The sequence below is a fragment of the Pongo pygmaeus genome, chromosome 6, assembly GCF_028885625.2.
Source record: "Pongo pygmaeus isolate AG05252 chromosome 6, NHGRI_mPonPyg2-v2.0_pri, whole genome shotgun sequence".
Classification (NCBI taxonomy): Eukaryota; Metazoa; Chordata; class Mammalia; order Primates; family Hominidae; genus Pongo; species Pongo pygmaeus.
Window position 1 is genome coordinate 63,566,237 of NC_072379.2, and position 24,869 is coordinate 63,591,105.

The 24,869-nt window shown below is 37.9% G+C and overlaps 1 protein-coding gene across 3 annotated transcripts in view; it reads right to left on the reverse strand.

Moving 5' to 3' along the window:
• Positions 1-1,824: 1,824 nt before the first annotated feature.
• Positions 1,825-24,869, reverse strand: part of KLHL7 (kelch like family member 7) — a 69,483-nt gene continuing 46,438 nt past the window's right edge. For all 3 annotated transcript variants that reach the window (XM_054494856.2, XM_054494858.2, XM_054494857.2), the window contains 4 exons: positions 11,349-11,589; positions 9,237-9,438; positions 4,218-4,315; positions 1,825-3,234 (listed from right to left, as the gene is read on the reverse strand). In XM_054494856.2, coding sequence (XP_054350831.1) covers positions 2,951-3,234; positions 4,218-4,315; positions 9,237-9,438; positions 11,349-11,589 — 825 coding nt within the window. In that variant the 3' untranslated portion in view covers positions 1,825-2,950. The remainder of the gene's footprint in view (positions 3,235-4,217; positions 4,316-9,236; positions 9,439-11,348; positions 11,590-24,869) is intronic.

Here is a 24,869-nt window from a genome sequence, read left to right on the forward strand (position 1 = left end):
GAAAAAATTAAACTAGTCACATTTTTCAATAGAGTGCAAAATTGACAGCCCTACTAAAAATGTTCAGAATAATCAAATCTAGAGCAGAAAGTAGATTAGTGGTTGCCTAGGGCTATGATGTTTGGGAGGTTTTCTGTGTTGAACAGCATCTCCCCAAATTCATGTCTACCCAGAAGCTCAGAATGTGACCTCGTTTGGAAATGGGGTCTTTACAGGTGTAATTAAAATAAGGTCATACTGGATTGGGGGCCCTATGTTGTCGTTTTTTTGTTTGTATTTTGCTTTTTTTTGAGAAGGAGTCTTGCTCTGTCACCCAGGCTGGAATGAAGTGGCGCAATCTCAGCTCACTGCAACCTCTGCCTCCCAGGTTCAAGCAATTCTCCTGCCTCAGCCTCCTGAGTAGCTGGGACTACAGGTGCACACCACCATACCTGGCTAATTTTTGTATTTTTAGTAGAGACGGGGTTTTGGCATGTTGTCCAGGCTGGCCTCAAACTCCTGACCCCAGGTAATCCACCCGCCTCGGCCTCCCAAAGTGCTGGGATTACAGGCGTGAGCCACAGCGCCTAGCCTTTTTTTTTTTTTAATGAGACAGGGTCTCAGTCTGTCACCCAGGCTGGAGTGCAGTGGCACAATCATAGCTCACTACATCCTTGAACTCCTGGGCTCAAGTGATCCTCCCACCTCAGCCTTCTGAGTAGCTAGAACTGTAGGTATATACCACACCTGCTAACTTTTTATTTTTTTGTAGAGACAGGGTCTTGAACTCCTAGCCTCAAGTGATCCTACTGCCTCCACCTCCCAAAGTGTTGAAATTACTGGCCTGAGCCACTGTGTCTGGCTCCTATGTTGTCCTTATAAGAACACCATGTGAAGATAGAGACACACAGGGAAAAAGCCCATGCAAAGACAGAGACAGAGATTGAAGTGCTGCAGCTACAAGCCAAAGAATGCTGAGGATTGCTGGCAACCACCAGAACCTAGGGGAGAGGCACGTGTGGTTTCTGCTGCAGACCCTCCAGAAGGAACTAACCCTGCTGACACCTTGATTTAAGAGTGCTGGCTTCCTGAATTGTGAGAGAATAAATTTCTGTTCTTTAAAGACACCAAGTTTGCAGTAGTTTGTTATGGTAGCCCTAGGAAATACAGGGGCGTTGGGGGAAATAGGGAACCATTGCTAATCAGTACAAGGTTTTTTGGGGTGATGAAAATGTTCTAAAATTGTGGTGATGGTTGCATAACTCTGTGGATATACTAAAAACCACTGAATAATATATATGTTTTTTCTAGTCTTGCTCTGTCGCCCAGGCTGGGGTACAGTAGCTCAATCTCAGCTCGCTGCAACCTCTGCCTGTCAGGTTCAAGCAATCCTCCTGCCTCAGTCTCCTGAATAGCTGGGATTACAAGTGCACAACACCATGCCTGGCTAATTTTTGTATTTTTAGTAGAGACGGGGTCTCATCATGTTGGCCAGGGTGGTCTTGAACTGCTGACCTCAAATGATCTACCCACCTTCGCCTCCCAAAGTGCTGGGATTACAGGCATGAGCCACTGTGCCTGGCCTGAATAGTATACTTTAAGTGGTGAATTGTATGGTATGTGAATTATATCTCAATAAAGCTGTACATTAAAAAACCCTACACAAATAGAAATGTACCTATCATTGTGTTTTTCCTAATTCCTTTTTGATTTAAACATTTTTAGGGTTTAAGACTATTATAACCTCTATATAAAGAAAACTGAAAATTAAGAGACACTTCTTCACAAATTCTAAAAACAACCATTACCTAACATACTTGAAGAACAAATAAACTGAGTGGCCTATTTTAAGTTAAAAAATATTTAATATTATCAGATAAAAACATTGATGGTGACAGCTTTACATGGTTCATTCCATACATAGTGAAAAAGGCAAAGTATTACTAGGAAGGAAATGAGTAGTTGGGTTTGTAAAAGATTTATTGATCACATAAAAGCAATGAATAGGAGATGACGTATATTTAACTCATGATTACAAAACTTTTAGAGACAACTAGGTTAAATATCTCATGTTTTGGCTAAGGGGAAAGAATTCATGATCTCTTTAAAGAAGTTCAAAGTCAACACTGATATTGTACAACTACCAGTGCTTTTCTAATGATCTAGAAATTTGCTATAAATAGCTTTACCTTTTGCTAGTTAATCACTTACTATGATTGGATTTTATTTAACAGTGAGGACTAAAGAGGCAGAATCCTTTTTTAACCACTGGATAAAACAGAGACATAAATTAATGATGGGTGCTAAGCTTTACATTTTATGTTAAAAAGATGGAATATATTTAAGTGCACCGAATATATTTCATGAGGAGTTGGACACATTAAACCCCAAATCTGTTTAGGAAGTTTTGTGAGAAAGTGTGTATATGCCTTGACTCACTCTGGCTTACTTTTAAAATGGAATACATTTGGCACTACATAAAATAAATAAAGACAAGCAAACTATGTGAGACTAAGCTGCTCCATCTGAGTTGCCCATCTTGACTTACAATTCATACTATTTCTTAGTTCTTGACTGAGCACAAACAGACCTAACCACATAGCACTTCTGTGATGCATGAAAATAGAATCTAGAGCTAAGATACTGCGCTTCACTGATGAGCCAATCTTCCATTCTGCCAAAATCATAGTTACAAATGTGAAATTCATTCAAGAAATTCATATTTTTAACAAATGCTTATACTTTTTCAAGTTTTCTTGCTAGATATGTTCTTGGTTTTGTGGCCAGCTAAAATATGATCTTTGAATTAAGTAAATCTATAGAAAAGAAACATCTATTTTATAGGAACCTCATTTCACTTGAAACTTTCTTTACCAAAACACCACACCAAAACTTTGTCACCAAACTCTTGGAACAAAGCACTGGTGGCTATATTTTAGAGTCTCTGATGAGTCTGAAGTCCACTCATTTTTCATGTTTCAAGGGTCTCTTCATTTGCTCCGCAAGTATCGACAACACAAATTAAACAACTTGTGACTGGAAAAGCACGAACTTTGGAGTTGGCAACCCATTTGTCTGTTTCGGTATTATATTCGAGAATGTGTCCTAATCGACCAACACCCTGAAAACCAGCCAAGACATAAACTATAGAGCCAACTGCTGCACACTTCACTGTTACACCCTTCCATGGCATTGGTGAGACCATCTTCCATTCGTTCAACTTAATATCGTAATATTCCACATTGTCCAGGCCACCTTCAAAAGAATAAAACATGAACAACATGAAAAATTATATGAACAATTCTAAGGTTTCTTAAAGTAAAAACTTTTTGTATTTTTCCAATATTTTATTGTGAAAAATTTCAAACCCACAGAAAAATTGTAATAATTTTACAGTGAATGTCCACATAGCCACCACCTAAATTCTTACTCTTATTTTAACACAATAGAAATTTAATATTTCTTTTTAAATATTGATTTTTTTTCTAGAAAATTAAACATGTTTTATCTATTCTGGAAAAATGCAAAATAAACCGATCAGTGATTCCCCTCTGATTAACTTTGATTATAGTTATTCAAATGTCCTTCTTTTTCCTCCTATCTTTTAGCACTTTATGGAAAATAGCAACAGACAGGGACAGAAGAAGGAAAATAAGTTATCTGTTACACTTAAGTGATGCTGAAATGTACTGACTAAATTGAAGCTTGTGTCTAGATTCAGTTCCGACTCCCTTTCATTTAAGACAATTATTTAAGATTCTTTAGTACATCATTATTTATGAAAACAAAATGCCAAATTTAGTCATTTAAAAATTACAATATTGATATTTCCATGCAATGTTTAAAAATATTTAGGAAACTTTACCATTTAGGACCTGGATACAAGCCCTAAAACTTGTATTTAAAAAGTTTTTAAAGGTTTTTTAAAGTTCAAATATTTCTATTGCTCAATAGTTCTTAAGCTGGTGCGACATCATTCCCCAGAAGGTATCTGGGAATGTATAGGAGTCATCTAAAATTGTCACAATGACTGGTGACCACTGCGACATTTCATAAACAAGAATGTTTAACATCCTGCCATATTTTATCAAGTATGTTAATTCCTAGAAACTATAAAAATAGATATAATAATATACATGGTAAATGCTTCTATCTAGATTTTTAAAAATGCTTCAATAATTTAAGGAAGTATCAGCAAACTCATCAGGAAAGTGGAACAGTGAATTAACATCACATACCTAAACCATTCTGACCACCCACAGCAAATATCTTGTCTTTTACAAATACCAGCCCATGATTCTTCCTGGCTTCAATCATTGGACACAGCTCAGTCCATCTGAAAAAATTGAAGTTTTTAGTGTGCTTGTTTACAGGAAGTAAAAGAACTCATACTAATGAGAAAGGTCTATTATTCTAATTAAGTGCTCATTTACTACTCACATATGTGTACATATACGAACAAAATGTCTAGAAGTGTAGAAAAGAAAAGTTTAACAATGATTATGGGTAATTTATTAATACATGGGGAAAACAGGGACTTTATTCCTTTCAATTCTGATAGGATATAAGAAAATGAGGATATCTATTAAAAAACATGTTTTTAGAGGAAATCCATTTCCTGAGGTTCATAAAAACTTGTAATATGGGAACAAAAAAGAAGAGGAAGATACTTAGAAGATAAAGAAATAATTCTTTTTTCTTTCTTCACACTTCTGCTGGCAGGAAATATGAACTAGTTCTATCACACGTAGCTTTAATTATTATTTATATATGCGTAAGTAAAACACAAACTTATAATGGACCTCAGGCAATCAGGAAATTAACAGTATCTGTTACTATTCACATGTCCATCTTTAAATCTACACTAGGAACTTTATGCTGCTCTGGTAACAAAAAAGTACTATCATTCTGTCAAGTTTAATACCTCATGTTGCTCTGTTCACAGCCACTATTATATAAATAATGAAACTGAGAATATAAATGTGGACCCAAGTGTTAAAGAATATTAATTCACAGGTTGCAGCATTATACATATATACACAGACAATCAAGTTTAGTTATTTTTTTCTGAGATTTAATACCTTCTTCTACATACACTCCCAAGTCTGACATTTGTGATTGTGAAGGTGGTACTGGCACACAGGCTTGTGCTTTTAGCAGCTAACTTAAACCAAGAGACGCCAAACAACAGTAAGGACAACAACAAAAGGGAAACTTGGCATAAGTGTAACTCTCTATAATTATTGTTTATAGCTCTTCTTTAAAACAATTTGATGGCCGGCCGGGCGCGGTGGCTCACGCCTGTAATCCCGCCACGTTGGGAGGCCGAGGCGGGCGGATCATGAGGTAAGGAGATCGAGACCATCCTGGCTAACACGGTGAAACCCCACCTCTACTAAAAATACAAAAAATTAGCCAGGGACTACCCGCCGGTAGTCCCAGCTACTCGGGAGGCTGAGGCAGGAGAATGGCGTGAACCCGGGAGGCGGAGCTTGCAGTGAGCCCAGATCGCGCCACTGCACTGCAGACTAGGCGACAGAGGGAGACTCCGTCTCAAAAAACAAAAAACAAACAAACAAAAAACAATTTGATGAATTTAACTTTATAAAACATAATTAAGGTACAATGATTAACTCTGAAATATTAACAATTCTTTTCTCTTACATTTATGTATTGTTTTAAAAATGGTTTGACAGTCACCACTCTCATTTTCAAAGTACTCTGTTAAGGTGAGGTGGACAGCATGGCTCCTGTTTTTAGGAAAAACACACACGCTCATCCAGGTGAAATAACCGGCATACAGTTCGGAAGTGGGAGAGCAGTAAAAACTAGGTCTTCACTGCCCTGCACGTAGTGAGATTTATAGACTGAGCTATCATCATGCATTAAACATAGTATTTGACTTGGAAAAATTCTATTTACATACCACTTTCTTCTCCAAATATAATGTTAATGATATAAAAAGAGAGCATGTCTTTATGTATATCTAAATCTCCTGAAGGTTTAGAAAAAAATTTTCACAAATTTCCCTTCCTCCTATAATTCACATGCAAAGTACGTACTAGGTCCCTGCTATCTGCAATCTGAAGTTTAATGTTTAGAAGCGTTTTTTCGCCTGTAATCCCAGCACTTTGGGAGGCCGAGGCGGGCAGATCACAAGGTCAAGAGATAGAGACCATCCTGGCCAACATGGTGAAACCCCGTCTCTACTAAAAATACAAAAATTAGCCCGTGTGGTGGCGTGCGCCTGTAATCCCAGCTACTCAAGAGGCTGAGGCAGGAGAATTGCTTGAACCTGGGAGACAGAAGTTGCAGTGAGCTGAGATCGTGCCACTGCATTCCAGCATGGTGACAGAGCGAGACTCCGTCTCAAAAAAAAGGCATTTCTTAAAATTCTGACTGCCCAAACTGCGTCACATTGTTTCCATAGACATAATTTCTTTCTTTCTTCAGTTTGTTACTTTATTATGAGCTTCTGCTCCTCTCCATCTTTTTTAAAACTGATTTTAAAAATGTGATACATAATACATGTACATATTTTTATGGTACCTGTGATATTTTGACACATGTATACAAGGTGTAATGATCAAGTCAGAGTAACTGCGATATCCAGCACCTGAAACATTTATCTTTCCTTTTGTTTCTTTTTGGGCTAGGGAAGGAACCCAGGCCTCCCATGTGGCTGCTGAGGAATATCTTTTGTGTTGGGAACATTTCAATTCTTCTCTAGCTATTTTGAAATATACAATAAATTATTAACTATAGTCTCCATACTGTACTACTGAATATTAGAACTTATCCTATCTAACTGTATTTCTGTACTTGTTAATCAACCTCTAGTAACCAACATTCTACTCTCTACCTCCATGAGATCAACATTTTTAGCTCCCACCTGAGTGACAACATGTGTTATTTGTGTTTCTAACCACAGGCTTAGTTTTTCCACAGGCTTAGTTTTTCAGCTTCCAATTAAACACGTTCTAATTATAAAACACTTAAAATGTCAAAATTGGGAAGAAATTCTTATAAAAAATAACTTGGCTGGCTAGATAACTTTTTTTGTTTTTGTTTTTGTTTTTGAGACAGAGTTTCGCTCTTGTTGTCCTGGCTGCAGTGCAATGGCACGATCTCAGCCCACTACAACCTCCACCTCCTGGGTTCAAACGATTCTCCTGCCTCAGCCTCCTGAATAGCTGGGATTACAGGCACGTGCCACCATGCCCGGCTAATTTTTTTTGGTATTTTTAGACGAGATGCAGTTTCACCATGTTGGTCAGGCTGGTCTCGAACTCCTGACCTTAGATGATCCACCAGCCTCGGCCTCCCAAAGTGCTGGGATTACAGGTGTGAACCACCACACCTGGACTAGGTAACATTTTTAAAAGGAAATAATATAACATTTGTTTTGAGAGTTGGATAGTTATATTCACACTAGCTTTTCATTTGTGAACATTTAAGGGCATTGAAGGGAACATAGAGAATTGAAATTTAAGCTCAATATATATAAAATGAAAGAAATGCTAGGTCTTGTAAGTTTTTAAATATTCCTGAAATTGAATATTCACCTAGTTTTAAAAAATACAGAAGCTGCAGAACTCCTTTATATTTTTACTTTGAACAAAAGTAAGTAAAAAATCAATATTAATTTACATTGATAGCGCCTGAATAAAGATGTAAAAATTTAGAAACCTGGAGTTTTTATGGTTATGGCTTCTCTTTTAAGAGATTTTTTAGAAATAAAAAATAATTAGCAGAATGAATCAGTTTTCCAACTAGTATGCTGTAACACTTTTTGAGCCTAGGGTTTATGGGAAGTAAGGTAGAGGTTCACATAAAAGGGAGCAAAGTTGGTAAACATCTTTAGCAAAAGACAAATTTCAAGACAACTTGCTTTTCTATTATTTGCATCGGAAAGAAGTTATTGATTATGCTTCCTTAAATCTTTTAAAAATAGGTGGGAATCATAGATAAATGCACATAATTAATCATATTTTATAATTAAGCTCTTCTTTCTTAATTTTTTTTTTTTTTTTTTTGAGATGGAGTCTTGCTCTGTCACCCAGGCTGGAGTGCTGTGGCACAATCTTGGCTCACCGCAACCTCTGCCTCCCAGGTTCAAGCAATTTTCCTGCTTCAGCCTCTCCAGTAGTGGATTACAGGCATGTGCCACAACACCCAGCTAGTTTTTGTATTTTTAGTAGAGACGGGGTTTTGCCATGTTGGCCAGGCTGATCTCATACTCCTGACCTCAAGTGATACACCTGCCTCAGCCTCCCAAAGTGCTGGGATTATAGGTGTGAGCCACCATGCCTGGCCTCTTATTTCTTAATTTTAAAAAAAGCAGTAGCTAGAGTTGAAGACTTCCGTGTTTTGTAGTTTGGCAATATTTCCTAAATATAAAACTTCAAGCACGAGAGTTTTGATGCAACTCTGGCATAACATTTTAGTGAATGTATTTACCCAGTAACGTGTTCTAGTAAGGGAAGAACAATGGGCAATCTAGCCATATGATCAAGCGACTTTTCTTATCAAAGCTCTTTGGATGTTTCCATAAAAGGTACGAATAGGGTATCATCTGCTTTATGTCTTCATCAGCTTTAATGTCACTACTCACAACCCGTGCCCTCATCCCCTCTCCATTATTCAATGATTAACACATTTCCTTTGGCTACATTGAATGTGTTCCATCATTAACTATAAGGTCAGAAAAACTGGCTAACCAGTTATTTCCTTAGCATTTTACCTTTTTGACACACTTTGCCTTTTTAAAAGCAGTTGATTTAAGAATAATTTTATTTAATAAACATGAATCTAAACATACTTAGGAAGTTTACACCTAAAAAGAACTAGGGAGGCATGATTTATTAATGCCATGAGCCAATATCTAATATTTCTACTTAAGGACTAATTTATTGCTGATCATAAACTCCCCTCTCCTCCTCTACATTTCCTGACCACTCAAACAAAAACATTTTATGAGTTGATGAATCAGTCAGATGTGTCTCATGAATAGGCATTTATTGCACGCAGAACCAGAAAGAAAGAGGTTCCCATGGGGTATAAGTTCAAGCCATTTCTGGTGTAAGGGAAAGGTCCAGGTTATAAACATGCCACTGACCCTAGCACACTCAAAAGTTTATATACACTCTTCACTCAAGGACAAAATTCTTCTGTTGGGTTCCTCTGGTCTTTTGACATCTCTTACAGAGCTTATAGAATACAATTAACTGTAAAATAAATTTTAAATAGATACATACGTTTCTGTGGCAGGATCATAAACTTCACAGGAATTAAGCACTCTCCCAGAAACATTGTTTCCTAAACTTCCACCACAAACATAGATTAGGCCATTGGCTTCCACCATCCCATGGCTGCAGCGCTGGGTCAGCATGCTGGGCTTTGTGTGCCAGCTTTCAGTTCTCGTATCATAGCACTCAAATAAATACAGAGCTGAGTTTCCTGTAAAAGAAAAAGGCCCCATCATGCTTAACTTTAGTGTGTGTAGGGGTTTGGAGAGAACTGACTGTAGATCTTATTAGTTAAGGAAGGAAGAATTTAGGGTCATACGGCCATCTTCATAATCCAACAACAACGAAGTGTAGGAATAGTTTAAGAAAACGCTAATAATCCTGTTTGTATAGACCGTGGAAAACACCCTTAAAAGGATCTGTTGGAAATACTTATTTATTGGTAATTAAACTTTAGAAAAAGAAATTTGATTTCAAAAGAAAAATTAAATAAGAAGCCTTATATATGTCTTCAAGCCCCCTTATGCATGACGGGAATTATCCATACTTCAAAGGTTTATATAAAGTGGAAAAGCATAATAGTTCCTTACAGATGGTAGACCCATACCTTAAAATATGAAAACTACTATCTGATCATATTCTTATTTAATATTCTGGAATAGCTACAGCACCATTAACAAAACTATATTTCCTAACTATTCTCAGTTAGTGTGGTATATCCTGAAATCACACTGGTCCCTGCTGGAGTATATTCCCAAAATATTGATGTATATTTCTGATGTATTTTGATTACACAATTTAAAGGCAAAATATACATTCATCATGTTTTGAAACTTCTACACACTGTAGGAGTTCAATAAAAAATTTTAGAAATGATACTATTAAAGATTAAGTGCGTTTTTGTTTTTTGTTTTTCCTTCCCAAGGACAAAAATTTTAGAAGTTACCAAACTATTTCTCATCTCCCACCATTCTGGGCTAATATCAAATGATTTAAAAACGACAACACCTTTATAATTCTCCATTGCAACTAAGGTCTGTGAAAAATAAAGATCAGAAAATAACAACTAGAAGAAGCAATGGTCATGACCAGAAATAACTTCTTTTTAACTTTTTAAACATTCCTGATTTGGTAGGTTCAGTGGGTGGACACTATGGGAAAATATATAGTATATAGTAGATTAAAAAAAAAACTACTATTTAAGCTAAAAACACACTTAGCAAAGGCTGAAGAAATGAAGTTATCTGCAGTACCACAGAACAGTTACCGTCTATCATCTTTAGGATTTATTGTATTTGAAATATTCTAAATTATAACAGTCTCTGAAGAAGGCTTTTAAAGAGAGGAAATGGTTACATTTAGGAAATAGTGATTTTTCTTATATTCATTTGACATATAGTTGGGGTAAAAACATAAGTATGCAACATATAGTTGGGGTAAAAACATAAGTATGCAGACCAAAAGTATAACCGATTACACGGTCTTCCTAGTTTTCTTTATTAGCCCATTATTTAAGCTAAAGAAATTACTTGAAAATGAAAGCATACAAAAGCTATTACGTGTCTAGTCTGCACCTAGAATATTCATTTAGAAAAATTATTCATTTAGAAAAAGAGCACTACTGGACACTAACACACATCCCATTCTGCTCAATAAGCATAAATACCACTACAGTCATTAAAAACTTAAAGAATAAAACAAATGAAAAAGAGCATTCTTTTTTCTAATAAAAAGAAAGCAAAAATAATACAAATTTTAAAAGCCTGAATATAGTAATGAGTTCTTAAAGAGTCTATAAGTTGAACTCTGAAATCTTTAAAACAAATAATATTATGTAGCCCAAATAATTTAGAACTATAATTCAGATAATGTCAACCAATGCTTCATTATGATAAAAAAAATGGGCCATTAATCTAGGAAGCTAAAGTTCTGTAATTTAATGGTTTGTAAAGCAATGACATAAACCTTCAGGGAGATGAGCTCTAAAATGTGACAAACACGTATTTAAATTACCAAGAAAGTATCTGGACAAATAATACCAGCTGTTTATTTAAATATGAAAGCCAAGATACTTGGCTTTAAAGCATTTGCCCCAAACCAAAATACTTAAGAATTCCTTACCTACTTCTGAACCTCCAGATGTATAAATTTTGCCTTCTGCAGCACATGCAGCAAGGCTGTCTCGAGGCGTCGGAGGACCCAGTTTTGAATACCAGCTATCCTTCACTACATTATAGCAGTCCATTCGCTTTATTGGGAAAAGCTGAGAGCCTCCCAAAATGTATACTACATTGTCCCAAAACACGCATGCTGCATCTCTTCGTTTTTCAAAGGGGCAGCGGATGTCTGTCCAGCTATAATCCTGTAGCAGAAAAGGACGGGAAGCTTTCAGTAAGGAAAAAAATATAACTGAAAAGGACAATGCAAAGATACAGTCAAAAAACATATAAGAATATGTTAATTTATTAGACTACACATACAAATGTTTGGCTTGAGACCATTACCAATTTAATCTTGTGTGGTTTTTGCAGAATGTTGATTAGATGGGGCGGAGGGCAGAAGGCAGGCACATGACTGCTTTGGGTCCTTACTGGCTCTAAAATAAACTTAAATATATTTGGATATACCATCACCATCCTGTCTTCTATTCCTTCTATTATTGAAGATAATACAAGAAGATTCTAAAATAAGTTGTTTTATTATTTTTAAAAAGCTTATTTTTCAAATGTAAACGTCTCCATCCCTTCCCTGCCAGATATATAGTGTGATATAAGTAATCAATGGATAATATAAAGCTCAAATTGCCATTATCCTACTGAGAGTCTAAAGCCAGAAGGTATTTTGTGGACTTCTTTATTAATTTTCTATATTGAGTTGAGCCAATGTAGTCAGCTGGACTTTAAAACTGTTGACGTTTATAAGGAAATACTTGAGTAATCTCTTCTGAGTACTCTGGATACTCACTTTTCACCCCAACGATTAGAAATATACACCTATCAGTACTTGACAGTAAGGGCTGTTCACAGCATCTGTTTCTTCACTATGTTTGATAGCATAAAAGAATGCTTGTGCCGCCCTTCCATGTATGTGCATGGGGGGATGCCCCTAAAGTTATAGTATATTGGACCCTCCCTTTTTTTGAGATAGGAAGCTACAGCGTTCCTGCTATTTTCTGAAAATAATCAGGGTCAGATAGGAATTCATACCATTTCCAATCTCACCAAGGAAAGCACTATGTGTGATTATTGAGTTTCCTTTGAGAATATCTGACTGATAACCTATGATCGTATCCAGTGTTTCAGGCATTCATTGGATTAAAGTATCACAGCACATCAGGAATGGTCTCTTAGGAAAGGAAGAGTCCCTAATGTAGAATACTTTGACTCCTGACAAAGATGAACATTTTGCTTTTTAGGTGAACAGGAAAATAGAGCCTTAGTAGCTTACGATTTTATTCTCAAATTAGGATCAATATCCCCGTAGATTACTCAGTGGTGGGCACACAAAACAATGTGATAAACATAACATGTTCGTGAAACTTCAAATCCACTAAATAAACACTTGAAAAACTGGGGGGAAATATTTTCACTTGTTCTCTTAGAGAAACTGTATACCACAGAATGAAATAAAGAGATATAATGATCATATTGTACAGGGAACAATCCCTCAAAGATGAACTAAATCATTCTCTTAAATGTTCTTCATATCTACTCATAATTCCTATCTAATCAGGTTTATGTAGCAGAGAAATACAATTTCATTAACTGCATTAACTCAGTGAATCTCAAATCTTGTCACTCTTACCCCTAATTTATTTGACATTTATTATTTGAGAGCTATATGGGAAACTTTTTTTTTTTTTTTTTTTTTTTTTTTTTTTCTGATTATAGTACCTAGATACTGTATGTAGTTGGCGGGGGGTGGGGTGGGGAAGAATAGATGGGAAGTCAGTCTTGTCAGCTCAGTGGGTATGACTGTTGGGCATTACCCTAGTGATGAAACTAGTTCCAACCTGGGCTTGCAGGTGAAGGCAGTGCTATTTATTGCTCCCTGCAATAGGGAAATGTACAGGGAAATCTAGAGGAATATGCAGTTCTCATGTTAGCAAGAAGATGGACAAATAACAGTAGAGTCACAGATGGGAAGGTGTATGTGTTTGGGCAGGGTCAGGGAGCTGTTACCCTAAAAATATGATTTAATTCAGTTAAGTTTTACTGAGTATCTATTCCATGCAAGTTCTTATACTTGGGTGCTGAGATGTGAAATTCGGAAAATTGGAAAGCCTGGAAAAGATATGGGTAGAAGGATTTCTTAAATTTTGATATATCTCTCATTATACACATGTACATATGTAGACACATCCATGTATAAAGTCCTGTCTTCCTTGGTCCTAGTCAGCCTTTCTTGCCTCTGCTGTGATATGCCATGCTATACTTTTTTTCCAAGCTCAAGACTGCTTTCCTTTTTGTAGGTTTTCCTGATTTCTTTCTTCTGAATCCTTACCACTTGAAGTCCAGGCTTGATGACTGAACACTCCATTGTATCTTGCCCTATGTGATTTTCTAGCTGTAATACAATAGTTCTCATTGCTCCTACAAAAGTAAAAGCTTCGGGCTGGATGTGGTGGCTCATGCCTGTAATCTCAGCATTTTGGGAGGCAGAGGCGGGCAGATCACCTGAGGTCAGGAGTTCAAGACCAGCCTGGCCAACATGGTGAAACCCCTGTCTCTACTAAAAATACAAAAAATTAGCCGGGCATGGTGGCAGGCACCTGTAGTCCCTGCTACTCGGGAGGCTGAGGCAGGAGAGTTGCTTGAACCTGGGACGCAGAAGTTGCAGTGAGCCAAGATCATGACATCGCACTCCAGCCTGAGCAACAAGAGCGAAACTCCGTCTCCAAACAAACAAACAAAAAAAGAGTAAAAGCTTCTTGGGAGTGACAAGTTCTAAATATTTTCTCTAAATGCCTCAAGGCAAAAGATCAGCGTGATATTTTCCTTCAAAGTAAGGACTGATTTTATATAATGTATTCTGAAAACACATAGATCCTCAAATAATAGAAATACTGTAGTAAAAAGGCAACCACAATCCAAAACGAAATACTTTTCATTTTTAATACCTGAGAACTTTATTTTGGATCATTTTGAGAGAAAGTCGAGCCAAATTAGGGAAGGCAGGGTCTTAGGGAAAAAAGAAAGCAAAATTATCAAAACTTTAAGATTTCTTAGAGAAACCACAGGGAATCAATCCAACCTGAGTTTAAGATGACTAAATTACAAGTACTTTCTCTTAAGCCATTATTTGATATATCTTAGTTTCTAAGGGCTTTAAAAAAGGTCATACACCTATGGTGACAATCTACATGAAAAGCAGGTTTATGCCAGATGGCAGAACATTCCTAGAAGTAGTTTCATAAGAAACACATAGAAACAGTTTTGGCTTCATTCATCTTACAAGGACACAAAGAATGTAGTTCAAAGGAACTGGGAAACTTGGGTATGAAGCCAGGCTCTGTATGGAGGAGCTATGGATCTCAATTAGGGTCACTTAACTTCTAAGGGACTTTAGTTTATCTGTACAACAAAATGACTGAATAACCAAAGGTCTCTTCCCTTTCAGTCCTAGCATCCACTGATCTTAGAATCCAAATGATTTAGGATGTATCCCTAACCAAATAGCTACTATTAATTTATTAGTTATTAAGTACTTACCTTTCCAGGAACTATGCTGAAATATTTTAAAACATCATATTATTTAATTTCCTTAATAACTCTATAAGGTAATATACTCATTTACAGATAAGAAAACTAAGAGATATTAAGTAACTTATCAAAGGTCACATAATTAGAAAATGGTGAACCCAAGATCTTAATCTAAATCCATCTGACTCCAAAGCTGTGTCTTTAGCCCCTGCGCTGCTTCTCTAAAAGTCTTTCATGGCCTACTAGAAAGAACAAAGCACGGGGAGTAGAGTGATCTGGGTTCCTCTTGTCACTGTTTTGTTTCTAGCAAAGTGATTCTGGGCACTTGAATTGTCATTGTTGGATCTCAACAGCCTCATCTATAAAATCAGGAGATTAGCAGGATGGTTGCTGAGGTCCTGCACAATCTCCATATCTTTTCACTTATAAGCACAATGCTCAACTGCCAAAAGCACAGCTGCTGTGAAAATGAGTTTTTCTCCATGTGTTTGTATAGTATTTGGCCCAGGGCTCAGCATACTGAGGGAATGTTTTCACTGAGTGATAGTTCACATTTGCAGGAAAGTATATATCATCCAGTAGGGCCACCCTCATTTTTGACTTTGCAAATGTCAGAGACTGTAGATGCTGCACTCTGCTTCTGGTTTGTACCAGTTCTTCATTGCAGCACTATCTTTATGTTACACTGGCTCCAGCTGGCATCTTGTCACTATGGCTCCTGGTTCTGTGGTGGCTGCACCACTGAAAACCAGAGGGACCTGTAACCAACCAACCGGCAGTTCCTGGGGCTGAGGGCCAGGCTTTCATCTACTGTTTTTGTAAATCCAAATAGTTTCCACTTTCATCCTTTGCTAGAGCAATTTTTCTCCTAGGAATTTATCCTAAAGAAAAAACTGGACAGTGTACAAAGCTGGCAGATATAAAGGTGATTCACTGCAGGAGTATTTTAACAGGAAAAAACTGTAAATCAACTAAATGTGTTTGATGAAGACAGGTATTAAATTGTGGTGTATCCTTGTGATGGAATACTCTACAGCCCTTCAAAAGGATGACATTCTCACTGATGTGAAAATATCTCCATAATAAAATGGTGAGAGTAAAATACATTTTGTAAAATAGCATGTAGGCATGATCCCGTATTTGTAAAATGTAAGGACTGAAATGATGTTCACTAACTACTGATGACTGTCTTTGGACACTGGGGGCACTTTGGCTTCCTCCTTTATATCTTGCTATATTTGAATTTTCTACAAAGAATATGTATTTTTTTTTAAAGATAACAACAAAAATACAATGAATGGTACCAAAAATATGGTACCAGGAAAACAACTACTTTTCTCAGCAGAAGCCTATACTAGTGCTAAATGTTTTAACAGGAACATTTAATTCAAACTAATTTAAAGGCTTTAAGAATTGAGAAACACAAATAGCTATTATAAGACTAAATTTCAACTACAGGACAGATTAGAGGCAGTCTTTGCTTTCCTTCCAAATAACACATTCTTAAGGGCACTATGGTTTTCCAGAAGCAAACACTTGATCATGTCAAGTAATTCCACAGGATGTATCCATATTTTGAAATATGTTCATTTTCAGTAGAGTCACACAAATATTACTGGAAACACATTAACCTCCTTAAGTCCAGAAAGAAATTTAGTAATTAGCCGTTAGGAAAAATACTCTTGTAACTCAAATTCTTCTACAACAGTAACATTGTAGCTCAGTAGCTTCCACAGTTGGGGAGGAGGAGGGAGATTGTGCTATTGCAGGCTGCTAGATAAAATCAGGCTTAATTAGTAACAAACAATATACAAATGGGCATTTCTTAGCTGTTAATGATTAGCTAAAATTAGCAAACAGTCCAAAGTGAGGCCAGTGGCAAGCTGAAAGGGAATTATTAAGAATCATTGCTGCTTTATAAAGTCACAAAATGTTCTTCCCGTCTCCATTCTCAAATTAAAACCACACCACCAAAACACAAAAATCAAACCTAAGCTACTCAGAAACTCAATCATTAAATAAAACTCAGTCTGAAGGTGAATAAGCATGACATGGATATTATGCTTGATAACAGTACTTGTCCTTAGAGTAGAAATAACATATTAGAGAATTATATAGTATCCCTGTGCTACTACCTTGCCAGTTATCTAAATAGAAGATTGCCTTTAAGTGAACTTTGCCATGCAATTTTTAATCTCGGCGCAGCAAGGTATATTACACTTTAAATTATCTCAAATCCCAGAAAGCAATTGTATACTCATTTATAAAAACGTTCTCACCAATGAAACAAACATCTACTCTTTGTACAGAGTACAGGAGATGTACCAGGTGTCTGGAAGAGTTCAGAAGATGAAGGGAAAAACAAGGTGGGGAAGATGGTAAGCACTTTTATATTTAAATATGGGAAGATTAGAAAACCCAAGGGTGACAGGGAGAATCTGACAGAGGAGTGAAGGAGAGCAAAGAAATGAAAAAAGAGTCAGATGAACATAATTGACATTCACACAAATCCTGAGAAGATTTAAACTTTTTGGCTTTAGACCAGAAAACTGGTTTAGAAAGGCTAACTGATGGTGGGGTATGGTGGGGCAAGGCTGTAATCCTAGCACTTTGGGAGGTTGAGGCAGGCAGATTGCTTGAGCTCAGTAGTTGAGACCAGACTGGGCAACATGGTAAAACCCTGTCTCTACAAAAAATCTAAAAATTAGCAGGTGTAGTGGCATGTGCCTGTAGTTCCAACTACTCAGGAGGCTGAGGTGAGAGGACTGCTTGAGCCTGGGAGGTTGAGGCTGCAGTGAACCGAGATCACGGCACCGTACTCCAGCCTGGGCAACAGAATGAGACCTTGTTTCAAAGAAGAAGAAGAAGAAAATCCTAACTGACTTGCCTAAGGTCATATCTAGAAAAAAGAAAAAAAGGAAAAAGGAAAAAAAGATCTCGGCCAGGCTTGGTGGTTCATGTACTTTTACCCCAGTGCTTTGGGAGGCCAAGGCAGGAGGATGGCTTTAGGCTGGGAGTTCAAGACCAGCCTGGGCAACATAGTGAGACCCTTGTCTCCACAAAAAAAAATTTTTTTTTTTAAATGGCCATGTGTGGTGATGCACGCCTGTAGTTCCTGCTACTTGGGAGGCTGAGGTGGGAGAATCACTTGAGCCCAGGAGGTTGAGGCTGCAGTGATCACCACTGTACTCCACCCTGTGTGACAGAGGAAACCCCTGTTTTAAAAACAAAACAACAAAAAGATCTCACAAAAGACAAAAGACCAATGATCTAGTCCTTCAGCTCTTCCACCTATGTCTAATTTCTTTTTTTTTTAAAGTGCAGTCCAGTTAGATTCCATTCAGTTATACAATACTTTTGGAGGCTTTTATGAAAAATTTTAATAATCATACTTACCAAGTCAAGATGCATTCATACCCAGGATTCAATATACTTTTAAGTCTTTTCTCTTTCTTCCTACCCAAACCCTACGAGTAAGTCTCCCTCAAGAAAACTTCCATGAAGCTTTCACAGAGACTTCCTGGTTGACAAATCCAACCCAGGGAGTTTTCTTCTTTCCATGCCACCAACACAGTCATTGTCTATCACACATCAGGACAATTAACTGTTAAGTTCAGCTGAGGTGTTGACAGCCACCTCTGTGCTAACCGCTGTGTGCTTATGTGTACGCCTCATGCACTGTGTGTGTGAGGACAGGGTCCTGTTGTATGTGTTTTTCATATCCCCTGCTGGTGTCCAACCCACAAATTTAAAATCCTATATGAACCATGAATATATGCTAAAATATTACTTATTTAAACATACTTTCACAACCAGCTAGCCGTACAACACACTCTGTTGTTAGTAACAGGTAAGGATAATTATCTTTTATACCTGGATCACTGAATTTTCAAATAAAATAATCCATACCAAATCTAACTGAGTATGATTCAATACTTCTGAGATGACAGCTCTTAATGCAGCTCTGGGTCAACATATGAACAATTACCAAAGGTAACCAATATTAACAATTGGTGACATGGTCTAGTAAAGAGTGTGAATTCTCTGTTAGTTAACCTCAGCTTGACTTATCCCTGTAGCCCTGTGCTCATGGACCCACTGCTCTCTAGCTACCTCTCAAAGGCTAGAGTCCCTTAAAACCCCACCCCAGGCCGGCTGTGGTGGCTCACACCTATAATCCCAGAACTTTGGGAGGCTGAGGCAGGAGGACTGCTTGAGTCCAGAAGTTCAAGACCAGCCCTGGTAACATAGAGAGACCCCTGTTGCTATAAAAAATGAAAAAAATTAGTGGGGTGTGGTGGCAAGTGCCTGAAGTCCCAACTACTGGAGAGGCTGAGGTGGGGGATCACTTGAGCCTGGGAGGTCAAGGCTGCAGTAAGCCATGGCCGTGCCACTGCACTCCAGTCTGGGTGACAGAGCAAGACCCTGTCTCAAAAACACAACACAACACAACTTCACAGAAATAACATTCCCATTTTCCTCATTTCTTCCCATTTACAGCCTTCAATTGAACATGTGCAGCTCTGTTTCCACTCTCCCTGACCCTTTTTAGAGTGATCTGTTAATTTATGATAATTAAGGCCAGGTGTGGCTATGGAGAATGAGTTTGATGTCATGATTCCCAGCGCCAGTCATATTTTCACTGGGGGTTTCTTGGAGATGCAGTGACATAACACAAAGAGGAACAAATCTTTGAAGGTGGGAACTTCAGGCACTATACCAAGGTGGGGTGGAAGGGGCTGTGAAGTTGATTTTAGAACAAAACTACCAACCAGTGTATTATGGAGGTACTTGAAAAGAAATTGAGACTCTCAATATTTCTATTTTGGAAGATGTTCTAGGAAACCAGAGCATATAACTGAGAACTTACCTCAGGATGTGATCTAATCTCTTCTTTACATGAACATGAAGACCACCTGTCTAACAAACTGCCTTCAAAGAATCAGGGAGAATACCTTTCATGCACAAACTGCAGAGAACACTGTTTACCCCTGGCTGCCCGTGATGCTGACAACTAAGGAAACTTAAGGGATACTCATGATGACCCACACTTGCATCTCAGCAATGTCAGTTGCTGGGGCTTGCAGCTAGAGGTCCACCTCATCTGGGATGATTGCTGCCTATTTTAGATATTTTGTTCTTGTAGGTGCTTCTGATCATTGTAGCAGTGTTCACATTTTTACTTCTGTGTAGTACTTCTAGAGCTCTTTGCTGGTGACAAACGCTACTGATATACTGTTATAAAACTCTCAATTTTTTTTTGATGTAACACCATTTTCCTTTAAGGTTTATACTTCATTTATGCACATGATCTTTTAAAATCGTACACAATTTACAACTGCTGATTTCCGCCATGATCACAGGGTGGAACTGTTTCCTCCTTAGGGAGGACCCGTTTAAGAGGGAAGGTGGCTATGATACAGACACTGCAATACCTTTAATATAAAATATTTCTGACAGGAGAATGTGTCCCAAGTTAAAGATAACTTTCTCTTATTTTCTTTTATTTAGAGCCTTCTATATTTAGGTCCAGTCTTATAAAACCAACTGAGAAAATTATGTAAAGTTATATTGGTTCATTCATCCTTATAAACTTGAGTACTCACCCTGTGCCAGACACTAAGCTCAGTAATGAGTCTACCTTAGAGTTCTGAATATGAAAATGCACCCAGGGTAAACCTTCTGAATCTGGTGGTTCCATGAATAGGGTGCCATATGGTTTTCTGCCTTAGTAATTTACAGGCTCTGGCCCTCGCCCTGCTAGTCTTACTACTAGTTTATTGTTGGCAGGGAATATGCAGAGTCCCCTTTTCTCCAGGGCATAGTCTCCCGTTTCTCCACTGTATGAAGCCAAGATCCTTACAAAGCCCCAGCTCATCATTTCACTGGCAGGAGGAATCCAGATAAAAACTGATCAGTGAAGTCAACTTTTATTTAGGTATCAATATCGTAAGACATTACCATGTTACAGATTGAGAACACCAATACTAGGATAAATAGAACACTGAATACATAACTCTTTTAGAAATCACTAAGCACTTGATGATTTAAAAACAGATACAGGATGGGAAGAGGCAGCTCAACAGGCTTTATAAAAGGATGATAACAAGAAAAATATCATTTCAATTCAATATAGCAACCCAAGACTTCTTTTTCTGTCAATATTCAGAAAAAAGATTTTTCTTTGCTATAACTTTTTAGTCATCAGTAAATACAAATATTTGCCCCTGTCACCAATGAAATACAAGAACTATAATTGACGGAATGAAAATGTTTTTATTGGTAGTTCATTCCTCAATTATTTGAATTTTCCCATAAATTTTCAAAGTGCAATTAGGAATGAGTCATTTATAAGAGCAAGGCAAGACAACAAATGAGAATTCTGAAGTTACAGTCTCACTTCCAGGCTCGTGTAGAAGAATATGCATCTCTTTTCAACTGTCCAATAAAAAAAAAATCAAGGAAAGAATTAGAACTACAGACTAAAAATAAAGTGCTAAGAGTCATCCCACATTTGCCTTATTCTAGGAAAAGTGCTTCCTGCCTCCTAAATGAACTCAGAATTCTTCTTTCCCATCTGCACATCAAAATAGCCATCTACTTTATTTTAAAATAAAATATTTTCAACCAACACTTGGCTTCATTGCTTTTTAACTGCCAAAATCAACACCATAGTTATGGTTTGGGAAACAAACTGGGTGTAATTATTATTAATACCTGAAAGCTATGGTTTTTAGAATTACAATTTTTGTTTTGTTTTGTTTTGGTTGCTATTCTCTTGTTGCCCAGGCTGGAGTGCAGTGGCATGATCTCGGCTCACTGCAACCTCCACCTCTCAGGTTCAAGCGATTCTCCTGCCTCAGCCTCTCCAGTAGCTGGGATTCCAGGCGCCTGCCATGATGCCCGGCTAATTTTTTGTAGTTTTAGTAGAGATGGGGTTTTACCAGGTTGCCCAGGCTGGTCTCAAACTCCTGACCTCAGGTGATCCACCCACCTTGGGCTCCCAAAGTACTGGGATAACAGGTGTGAGCCACCGTGCCTGGCCTAGAATTACAATTTAAACTATCATTTCAGTTTTTGTTTGGGAAAAAAAAGTTTATAATTTTCCTGTTCTTCACTCAAAAGGATCCTCAAAAATTAAAAAACACAATAGTCATTGCCAGTGTCCTCACAGTGAGGACACTGTGCTTACTGGATAGTACACAGGCCATGAATTCTCACGGCACCTGCTAGTCACTCAGTCGTCTATTGAGAAAGCCAGATTTCTGTAGGTAAAAAATCAGCCTATATTCTGGAGATGAAGGAATAGACCAGAAATTGATGTCTGAGCCAAGAGCGGGCCAATAGGGACAGTCCAAATATGATGGTGATTAACCAATCTAACCTGATCCTTCCCTCCTTGGGGAGGTGTTTTTGCTATCTGGCGGCATATTTGCTCTATAGGTTATGGTGTTAAGTGTTATGGTAAGAAAGAGAAGCTGATAGAAGTTTCTTTCTCTACCAAAATATAAGAGGAATTGCTTGCCTTGGAGGAACTGCTGAGACTGGTAACTTTGTTGCAAGAGGGCCAGATGTGGTCTTCTTACTGGATCAGATTAATATAACCAGGAAAACTTGCCATATAGCTAACACTTTGGCTAACGCATATTTCTGTTTCTATCTACCCAGATCATCAGATTGAATTCCTTTTCAGCTGGCAGGGAAAATTTTTAAATGTCATGGTCTGACTTCAAGGATCCCTTGACTCTTTAGCTCTATGCCATAATCTAAGCTGCAGGCATCCTGGACCAACTCACCTTCCCAAGGTCACGTACTGGTCTCCTGTGTTGATGCGCATAATGCTAACTATTCCTGGAGACCAGAAAATGGAGAGGATCCTATATGTCTTGGTAAGAAATGTTGCTTGACAGGACAGAAGCTAAGTTAGCCTAGGATACAGTGCTGATTGCTTCAAAGTCCCTAGATGTTCTTAGGTCTAGAGCAGAGGTTGGCAAACTATGGCCTGAAGGCCAAATCCACCCCCTTAGCTGGTTTTGTAAATAGTCTTTTTTTGTTTGTTTGTTTTGAGACACAGTCTCACTCTGTTGCCCAGGCTGGAGTGTAGTGGTGTGATCTCAGCTCACTGCAACCTTCACCTCCTGGGTTCAAGTGATTCTTCTGCCTCAGCCTCCTGAGTAGCTGAGATTTCAGACATGCACTGCCATGCCCAGCTAATTTTCTGTATTTTTAGTAGAGACGGAGTTTCACCATGTTGGCCAGGCTGGTCTCGAACTCCTGACCTCAGGTGATCCACCCACCTTGGACTCCCAAATTGCAGGGATTACAGGCATGAGCCACTGCACCTGGACTGTAAATAAAGTCTTATTGGAACACAGCCATGATCATTTGCTTATGTATTGTTTATGGCTGCTTTCCTGCTACTGGGTCAGAGAATGGATGGCATGCAAAGCTGAAAACACTTACTCTGGCCCTTTATAGAAAAGTCTGTGAAGCCCTGATCTACAGCATGTTGGAATAACCCCTTGAAAATGAAGGACAGCTTACTGACCCCTAGCACCTCCTACATATTAGAGATGGCATATGGTTATTACACTTCCAGGTAAACTGCAAAGCTATCAGTTACAAGTAAAATCTAGAGTAGGAGAAATCTTTCTAAGTGGGACAGGCTACAGTAGTATGGCTCAACTGACTGTGATCCTGGGGCATCAGGATGCTGCATATAGCTTGAGGCATGTCTCAATATAATCAGAGCATGCCCCAAATTCTGGAGCAAGGCCAGTCTCCTTTATGCAGGTATCATTCTTTCAGTAGACAATTCCCAGCTGGTCATGAGGTTCTGACAGATGGCAAATGTCTGACACCAAGGGAAACCAGGTGACCATGTCATTAACCCATCTTGAACAATTTTACCTGACCTGCCTAGCCACAAATACAGCATGCCTTCAACCAATAATGTAGCATGTAAATGCAAGACTGGGCTTACAGAGGTTCCAAAGGCACAAAATACCCAAATAGACTAATGACAGTCCTTACCCAGTAGCCGTTCACTTAATTCACTATCTTTCTCCCTCATCCAGGACTATGCCTTCATGGAGGGGTGTCACTAATATATCAGCTAACAAATTTGAGAGGCCTGGGCTTGGTTCACTTTTGATAGTAATAGCCAATAATGAGCTGCAAAAGCATTGTGGCCCCCACCTCAGGAATTGTTTTGAAGGACAATATGAAGGAAAGTGTTCTGACTTGACAGAATTCCAAGCAGTTCCTTTTATTGTCCATTATACCTTTTAGGAGAGAAAGCCTAAGGTCAGTTTTTATCAAGTCTTGGGCAGTTGCTAGTGGTTTATCCAGATGGATGTAGGCTTGAAATAATGCTCTGGTCTCATCAGGTATCTATCCAACCAAAAATGGGTTTGCAAAATGATGAAAGAGATCATTATGTGTTTGGATTCAGCACCACTTATGGATATCATCTTGCAAGTTTGGGGTGTTATCCTTTAGGATTGTGGTATTTGCTCTTCCCCAGCAATACATGTAGTACCAGAAAAATATGGTATTCTTTCTCCCACAGCCAAAACACACAGGTCTATGAAACAAGGAGTAGAAATGTGAGTGGATCGTCTTAAGGTTATAAGTAATGATCTATTAAAATTTTTTTTATTCCTATACCTATGATTCAAGCTCTCCCGACCCAGTTGGTCAGCATGATATGTAATGAAAGGTTCACTAAACTTGGTGATCATTTCTAGATGGTTCAAATAAAGGTCATTTAATATTTTTTCTTTGTGGTTTTCTAGGGTTTCCAAATATTTTAGAATGACTATGTATTATTTCATATTAAAATTACTAAGGGGAAACAAACAAACAAATTTGGCCCAGAAGCAGATTTTCATTGAAAATGGGACATAAGGAAGAAATTGTAATGAATGCAAGGAGCTGC